The sequence below is a fragment of the Elephantulus edwardii genome, unplaced genomic scaffold (genome assembly GCF_000299155.1).
Source record: "Elephantulus edwardii isolate Elephantulus edwardi_28Jun2011 unplaced genomic scaffold, EleEdw1.0 scaffold00367, whole genome shotgun sequence".
NCBI lineage: Eukaryota > Metazoa > Chordata > Mammalia > Macroscelidea > Macroscelididae > Elephantulus > Elephantulus edwardii.
In genome coordinates this window covers 1,831,022-1,839,655 of record NW_006400117.1, presented here as the reverse complement: position 1 = coordinate 1,839,655, position 8,634 = coordinate 1,831,022, and the positions used below count along the sequence as shown (strand labels likewise).

The following is an 8,634-nucleotide window of genomic DNA, read 5'->3' as shown; positions in this document are numbered from 1 at the left end:
AAATGGGCACAGGATATGAACAGACACTTCACCAAAGAAGACATTCAGATGGCCAACAAGCACATGAAGAAATGTTCAGAATCCCTAGCTCTAAGAGAGATGCAAATAAAAACAACTGTGAGATATCCTCTCACCCCAGTCAGAATAGCAAACTTTAATAGAACAGAAAAATAATCTTTTATATAATATTTATTTTAAAAATTAGGCACCATTTGCTCCTTTCAAGTCTTTTCGAATTGCTGCTGTTCTCTATGGCTTCTAAGAAAATATACCTTCGAAGGTTAGAAAATCATACCTGTAGTCCCTTATGTAATTGGTTACCAAATTTGAAATTATTTTAATATTTCCTTGTTTCTTACTTGAGTGGTATTTTTATTTGCAGCTTTTTAAAGTCCTTGTTTTTAAAAAAGAATTTTTTTTCCTTAGTAGAATATCTCTAGTATGTTAAGTTGTATATTTCTCAAAGAATTATCTTTCCCCTTCATTTTATTTTTGGCATAACGATTTCTAAAGTCTGTCTTTGGCATTACGTTTAAGACATTTTTCCCAAGTTCTTCTAGTGCATAGCATATTCAATTGACATTTTTGTTCTTTAATTTTCTTTTATATTTTAAAATCTGATTCAGTAAAACTCAGAGAGTGTTGATTTCTTTATACTCATTGCTTATCATAAAATTGTTTCTTGTTTTATAATTCTATAGAAAGCCATGTTTTTGAGGTGTGAATTTTTTTGTTTGTGTGTTGGTAGTTTAGTGGGGTTTTAAATATAGTTTTTTAGCATTAAGAAATAATAACTATTTACCTTCATTTTTTAATTTTTTTAAAAAAAATCTATTTTGCTAAAATTTCTTGAATTCTTTTCTTATTCGTTCTAACACTAAGTTATTTGGAAAGAATGTAAATTTTGTGTCACTTGTAAATCCCATCCAGTTCACTTTGTCCTCATTGTTGTTGTATGCCATCAAGTCAGAACTGACTACACTGGCCCTCCAGCAGGTTTCAGAGGCAGTAAATCTCACAGGAAGAGGTTGTCTGTCTTTCTCCCAGAGTCGCTTGTGGACCCTAACCACCTGCCTTCAGGGTGGCAGCACGGTTTCATACCACTAGGTTACCAGAACTCCCTAATGTCATCAATAAAGATTCAGAAGAATTAGCATATACCCTAATAAGAAATTATTTTAAACTTTTTAATTCTTAATAGGATTGTTTTAGAGCACAAATTCCAACTAGTTCTTCCTAAGTCAGTCATGGCTGGTGAAGTGAAATTAAAATTGCTTGAACTCATAAAATTTACATGTACTACAGTAACTTTTCTGTAAACTTTTATTAAAATCACAATTTAAAAGGGGGGGTAGCAAAGGCAGAGTGTGTGTTACATAGAAACCACAACTCCTTAGCTACACAGTTGGAAACAGTGGTACCTGACTCAGTGCTGCTCACCACATCACTTTGAGAGTGTTACTCTTCACAGTCCTGGCAATAATCCCGTCTCCCACATTCAGCTGCTGGAAAGGGTTCACAGTATCTCTTCTGCCATTTAATTTTTTCTGTTGAATATCCAGAGACATCCTTTGGAACCTTTAATTGGTAAATCATTTAAAAATAGAGAATTTTGTTGCTTCTGCATTTCACAAAAGAAGCTGTGTCCCAGAAATGTTGCCTTCTTTATTGAAGGCAGTGCGAAAGGAGCAGATGCCACGTGGGGTTCGCAGTGACCAAGTCTGGCTTCTGCCCACTTCATAAAGGAGAACTTTCCCCTTCAATAATATACATAGCAGCAAAGAGATAGCTGCTAGGTCAGACATGCTAACCCCCACGCTCCTGGACCTGTTTTAACCAGTTACTGGGTTCAATACTCAGGCTTTAATGCACAGACTTTACGCACAGTTGTGAGGTTTATTTGGGAAATAGGTTGGGGATTGAGAGAGGCAAAGAATATCTCACAATGTGAGCCCAGATTTAGTCCAGCATTTCCAAGTCAGATTAATAGCAAAACACAGTTTCTTAATTAATAATAGTCCTGGTGTTCAGCAACATAAATTCAAGAAGCCTCTGGTTTCTTCAGTCATCCAGCAAGGTTTGCCGCAGAGCAGTTTTAAGTCAGCTTCTCCTTCAGTCATCTGGCAAGCACAGCAAAACCTTTAACTGTGGCCTTTATCTCAGGGCTCCTCTGGTTACGCCTTGCCACAGTGTCTCTACCAGCATCACCAGGGTCTCGCTTCAGTCTCCCTCAAGTCTTGCTGTTCATTGTGAGAAGCCCTCTCTTACCTAGATCACAGCTGTTGATGATTTACAAGACCATGCATGTGTCTAATTAAGGTAGCTAGAGACAAGAGGAGGGCTAATAACTAGAAAAGCCAGCTTTTAAACTAACACCATAGGTCGTTACCTAAGATTAGGATTTTCTTTAAAACTTGGAAAACAGAAGTGTGATTTAGGCTCAGATGACAGTTTATACCCCTTCCTATTTTTTGCAAATGGTGGTTAAGGTTTAAATGTTGGTGAGAAATATTTTGTTTTATCCTTAGAGCTCACTCTAAAATAATGGATTACCAAAGAATTTAGTATTATCCATACTTTTTCTCTTGCTTTCTATAAAGGCTTATTTTCAATTATGGAAGTAATAGTGTTCAAATAGTACAGTACAGTAGAGCACTGCAATTGTAGGTGGTAGGTATCCTTGCACTGAAAGGCTGTGCACCATCTCCTGTCTGTATTCTCCTTTATAACTTTATCTGGTCATCTGTTCATGTTATGTAATCATGTAATCCCCTCTCTTGAGCATTGAATACTAAAGTGAAAAGTGTAGTTGTGACATACATCTGACCTTTGTGGTTTTTGTTCTCTCATTAGGAGCAAGTGAATGGAGATTCTGAAGAAGACAACACCACCAAGTTTGAGAACTCAGATTCTGATGAGGCTGAAATTGCATACAGTGAGTCTGGCCATCTCTCAGACAGGGATGCCCCCTCCCCTTCCAAAGGTCCTTCCAGTGATGAGGACGACAATGAGTATGAGGACTGTCGGGAGGAGGAGAAAGAGGAAGAGGATTGGCAGACGTGTGCAGAAGATGACAGCAGCCTTGGAGAGTCCCCTGGCCAGGACTCGGGGGAAAGCTGTCCCGCGGATTCCGACCATGAAGGCAGGCAAACCCCACAGAAGAGGCAGACATGCAATCTTAGCCATCTAGTATCGAAACGGGAATTATTGGAGATCTTAAAGCAGCTACACACTGGCAAGAAGGTGAAAGATGGCCAACTTACTGTCGGACTGGTAAGATACAATACTTCGTAAAATCATTGCCACTGCGATGACCTTTGTCCCTGTCTCTTTGGCTGCTCCACTGAAGCTGTGCAGACCCGTTGGGTTTCTGACAGCACAGGGATAATAGCCCTCTTACTGCCTATGCGTTAACAGACTCCAACTGGTCTTCATTAGGTGGTGTGTGCGTTTGTAAATGTGGTTTGAGTGAAGGTTTACTGGGCAAATCAGTTTTCCAGTCAACAGATCATACACATTTGTGCCATTACTTTGAACTTTGACTTCAGGCATTCTAGTGTTCTCGTTTACCTTAGAAACCACTACATTTTGGCAGAAAATTAAACCGTGAGGGCTTCCACCAGTCTTGTCTGATGAGTAAGCTTGGTTTTGTTATGATTCTTGCCTTTTTGCTCCATATTTTGCTCCCGCTCTATCCAGGGCTTTCTACTGTGTTTTGTTGTTGTTGTTTGTAGGGTTTTTTTGTTGTTGTTTTTTGTTTGTTTTTTTTTTCAGAGCAGTCAACAGTGGTAGGTGGGTTCCTCCTAGTTCTTTCTTGTCTCAGGATCATGGAGGCTGACATTTGGGTGGTCTCTGTGTCCTTTGGATTAAATGTTTCCATGTGTCTGGTTGGGTTTTTTTCCCTTTCATTTTTGTTTATATGAGAAGAGATCAATAGTTGCACTTTAGATGGCCTCTCACAGGGTATTAAGATGCCAGTCACTCTTTACCGAAGTAGAATGTAAACTGTCTTGCACTCTGTGTTGTACTTGTTGACCTTGCTGTCCTCTGGGGCTGTGGTCCTGGGCCCCCAGGCCTAACAACTCACTCCCTCTGTTTTAATTGTTCCTGAGAAGCTTTCCTAACTCTACCACGTGTTTGCTCCACATTGTTCCTGGATGTCTCTGTAGTACAGATTTGGGGATTTCCTCTTCAGTTTCGTTTGCCTTACCCTCCCTGTTGAGCTCGCATATCCACTTTTATATACACTCAGTTCCTTATGTCTGAAATCCCTCTAAAAGAGCTTGAGCCTTGGAGTATAATGTGCAGGCATGAAATGGGATAGGAAGGCCAGTCCAGATAAACAAAATGCAGTTGTTTAAACAAAGCCCCAGGAATGTTAAAGTGGGTACTGATCAAGTGTGGCTGAGTTTTGAGCAGTAGTGAGGGTTGCAACTTGGGGTGAAGAGCACAAGGGGTTTTTTTTTGTGACAATGAAGATGTGATATTTAAGGAAACGAGTATTCGTAATCTTCCAGACATGTTGGTGGAGGATTCTGAATGTGTAAGAGAGGGGGTTAGATTTGGAAACATTTGTAAAAGCCTGAAAAAGGCATAGAACAGGGGTGCCGTGGTTAGAGCGACAGCATTTTATTTAATAACTCCTTTATGTGAACCTGCTTGATCTGAGGCAACATGGAACTTCCAATTTATTTATAGCTCTGGCAGGAGAGACAGTAAGGAAGAATGGGTGTTGTTTCAGCCTGAACCCAAGAATGATTACAGAGCTAAACAGTTTAAGTCATTGTGCCATATTCTTAGCCAGTAAGAACTTGTTAGTAGAAATGAAAATCAGTTGTGTGTTGTGATTTTTAAAACACTTACTCATAAGCACCTAGCAGCTGCTTTCCCAGTGACCTGACCCTTAATGCTAGTGTCGCTGCCCTGTACCGTGTTATCTTTGATAACAGTTTGGCTGTTCGGTAACTTTTGAGCCTCTTCTAGGTAGGGTACCCGAACGTTGGTAAGAGCTCCACAATCAACAGCATCATGGGCAACAAGAAGGTGTCTGTATCTGCCACACCTGGTCACACCAAGCATTTCCAGGTACGTTTGCGTCTTTAGCCTCTGGTGTCATGTCACCCCCTGGTATTGTCTGTGGTTCTGTCTTGCCTCTGCTGCTCTTCTTTCCTGTCACATGCTGCCTGCGCACGCTCACCTCCTCCTTGTCTTTCAGACTCTCTATGTGGAACCTGGCCTCTGCCTGTGTGACTGCCCCGGCCTGGTGATGCCATCCTTCGTCTCTACCAAGGCAGAGATGATTTGCAGTGGGATCCTTCCAATAGACCAGATGAGAGATCACCTCCCACCTGTATCACTGATATCCTTTCGCCTTTAGAAGGAACCTGGCTGTTGGGGGTGTGTTAAGGCTTCAGGAATGATTGGGATTTGACAGCATTTGGTAGGTTCAGGGTCTGTTAAGAATGGAGAGGTTAAAATATTAGTGATCCACATTTTCATGATGAGATGCCATCAGGGCTTGAGAATCAGAACCTCAGCTCCTGATTTCATCATGCAGTAATTGGAGTTCAGGCTTTGGGTCTATAATAAAATGGAGATGAGAATAGCTGCTTCATCATAGTTCTTTGTGAGAAGTTCTTAGTAATAGCTGATTTCCATGAGGAAATGTTACAGCTGTATGCCAAGCACTTTTAATGAATACATTCAGCTATCTCACCTGATTTTGTATCTGTGTTTCATACAACAGGGGATCAGAAATACTAAGAGGCAGGACAAAAACTCTAGAAAGCAAAACTTAAATTTACCACATGCTGTGCACAACGCTGAATTCATATAAAGGGCTAAGAAGATGCAGAAAATGCTCTTTCCATTGCATTTTCATCTTCTTAGCAAGTACCTCAAGTATATGGTAGGATGATATATGCAAAGACTGCACTATTTTACATAAAGAGCTTGTGCATCCTCCAATTTGTATCTGAAGGGATTCCTGGACCTAATCCTTCACAGATAATGAGAGATGATTAACCCTCAAAACAGTCCTTGAGGCAGATGCCGTGGTTATTCCCATCCGTATACTATCCGTGTAAGTATCCGTATACTTGAAGAAATTGGAGACCCAGAGAAATTAAGTGATTTGCCCAAGATGTAATTTCTAGAAGCGATAGAGAGGGAGCTCCACTGTCTCTCGGGTGCAGAATGTGTTTACTTAAGGGAAGCAAGTGTCTAGGATGATTCCTTGTGTGCAGTAATACTCAGAAGTAGACAAAAACTGCAGCGCCTCACTTACACTAACAAGGAACCTTGGTGTAGTGCACTGGTCAAAACACTAAACTGCTAACTGAAAAGTAGATGTTTCAAACCCACCAGCCGTTCTTCAGAAGGAAGATGAGGCATTGTGTTTCCACGAAGGTTACAGCCTTGGAAACCCTTTCGGGCAGTTCTACCCTGTCCCAGAGAGCAAAGACAGTGGGCTTTACAGGTTACCTCATTACTGTTTATTTCACAGATACTGGCAGAAGGTGGGAGGCTACCTGAAACTGACTGGCTAACGTGACGCTTGTAAGGAAGATCAGGTTCCAGATCCTTCACGGTTCTGGACAAGGTCTTTAATGATAGCTCATGAGGCTACAACCTTTTTTCCAATTACTTTTTTTCTTTCTATTTTTAAAAAAAATTGTTGTTGTTGTTGTTAAGTGCCGTCAAGTTGTAGACCACTCATAGCAACCCTATGAACGGAAGACCTGATCACTTGTATCACTTTGTTAATTTCTCCATTGTCATAGAGTTTCCAGAGGCAAGCTGTTTCGGAAGTGGATACCACTCCTGCTTCCAGGCTTGTTTTAGTCGGAAGCTCCACCAAACACTGTCCACCATGTGAAACCATTATCACATTTGACACATCAGTGTCTAGCATTACAGCAGCCACAAGTTACCTCTGTACAGCAATGCACAGACCAGTGCTATACCACCTAGAAGAATGTTCAACAGGAAAACAATTTAAACAATTATTTGGGTAGTAAAAATATACATACTGTTTTCTTTATAAACAAATATGCAAATATGTGTTGAGCACTTATATAGCCATATAAAGAAAGAACTCAGACTCATTGCTGTCAACTCAGCAAATTCATAGCTGACTCCCCAGCAGATTTTTGGAGACTGTAAATCACACAGGAGGCAATTACCCATCTTTCTGCCATGGAGCCAGAGAGGTGCCCCCTTTGGGTTAGCAGCGCAAGATAAGACCGGGTGACGTACTGGGGGCATACAGGCATAACCCAGACACACAGATACATGCTGATGAGACGAAGGAAAAGGTTTTCCTTCAATAGTTTTAGGGATTAGAAGTGAAGACTGAATGGGCATGTTGTTAGGAAGGGCCATTCATTGGAAAAGGACGTCATGGAAGGTTCAGTAAAAAAGGGGAAGGCCCTCAGTGAGGTGGGCTCAAGTCTGTCAGAGATGTTGAGGATGGCACAGAATAGGGCAGGGTTCATAGGGTCTCTGAGTCATAGTCAAGTTGATGCCATCTCTTTATCAACTTTGCTTAGAGTCTCACAAGGTAAAAAAATTCATCTGATCTATTTCAGAGAGTATCTCAGTGATTTATTTTCTTTTTAGAAATCGTTTGTCTTAAACCAATGCAGTCACATAGTGTTAATACTTTAAATGTTTACCAGTTCCACCAACTGCAGTATTATCTAAGTAAACAAAAAAATAAGCACTGATGTAATCAGTGACTATTAATACTGTAAGACCTAAACTCCAAATTTCAGCACAGGTAGTTTTTTAGCTTTCATCTAGTAGGTGAATTTTAAAAATAGCATGTGGAAACAAATAGTTTCAAACTGCTTTAGTATTTTATGTTGTATTATCAGTCTGTTAAAATTATTTGCTAAGCTTGACCAATAAGTTATAGAGGAAGAGTACTTCTGCTATTACAGAAAAGAAATGTCCAGTGTTTTTATAGCCTTTAATTACCTACTAACAAAAATCTCCAAAGCTTAAGAGTTGGAAGATGAGTTTCACAGTAATGTAATTCTAAACCTTATTTACACGCATTAATGTATTACTAAGGTGTTTATTTTAGGTCACAGTGGTGCTTTTCAGTGTTCACAATCTACAGTACAAATGCCATCCACTAACATAAATGACAGTTATTACTATTACAGATCATCCCAAAAAGAAAACAAAATCTCACCCCCCGCTTTACTCAGAACTTAGAACATGTTATGACTTAAAAAATTATTAAGGCAACATGGTTTTTAATATTTTAGCCATTTTTTGAAATACCATCACATTAACTTGTCTATTTAACATATGAGAGCTTAGTGATTGTTTTTAAAGATTCATTTGGAATTTGTCAGTGGTGATAAGGCATTGTTTAAAAGAAGACACTAGCCTTATTAAGGTAAAGGGAGGAAAGGGTGTGTGCCATAGACAGTATATCTCAGATACCAGGAGGAGGAGGAGGCCATTATTCTTGGAATTGGATTTCTTGACAAGCTTACGTGTGCCAGAATATTCCAAGACGCGTTTTAGAAGCGACATACGGGATTGCAATCATAAAGCCCAGAGAGGATGAAGATCCTCATCGAACTCCAACATCAGAAGAGCTTTTGACAGCCTATGGAA

The 8,634-nt window shown here is 40.0% G+C and overlaps 1 protein-coding gene across 1 annotated transcript in view; it reads left to right on the top strand.

Annotated features, from left to right (window-relative positions):
- The window catches only part of LSG1 (large 60S subunit nuclear export GTPase 1), a 50,050-nt gene that overhangs the window by 24,095 nt on the left and 17,321 nt on the right, over nucleotides 1–8,634 (top strand). Inside the window, exons 8-11 of the mRNA XM_006902090.1 lie at nucleotides 2,854–3,273; nucleotides 4,984–5,085; nucleotides 5,216–5,359; nucleotides 8,511–8,634. The exon at nucleotides 8,511–8,634 is cut by the window's right edge and continues 1 nt beyond it. Coding sequence (XP_006902152.1) covers nucleotides 2,854–3,273; nucleotides 4,984–5,085; nucleotides 5,216–5,359; nucleotides 8,511–8,634 — 790 coding nt within the window. The remainder of the gene's footprint in view (nucleotides 1–2,853; nucleotides 3,274–4,983; nucleotides 5,086–5,215; nucleotides 5,360–8,510) is intronic.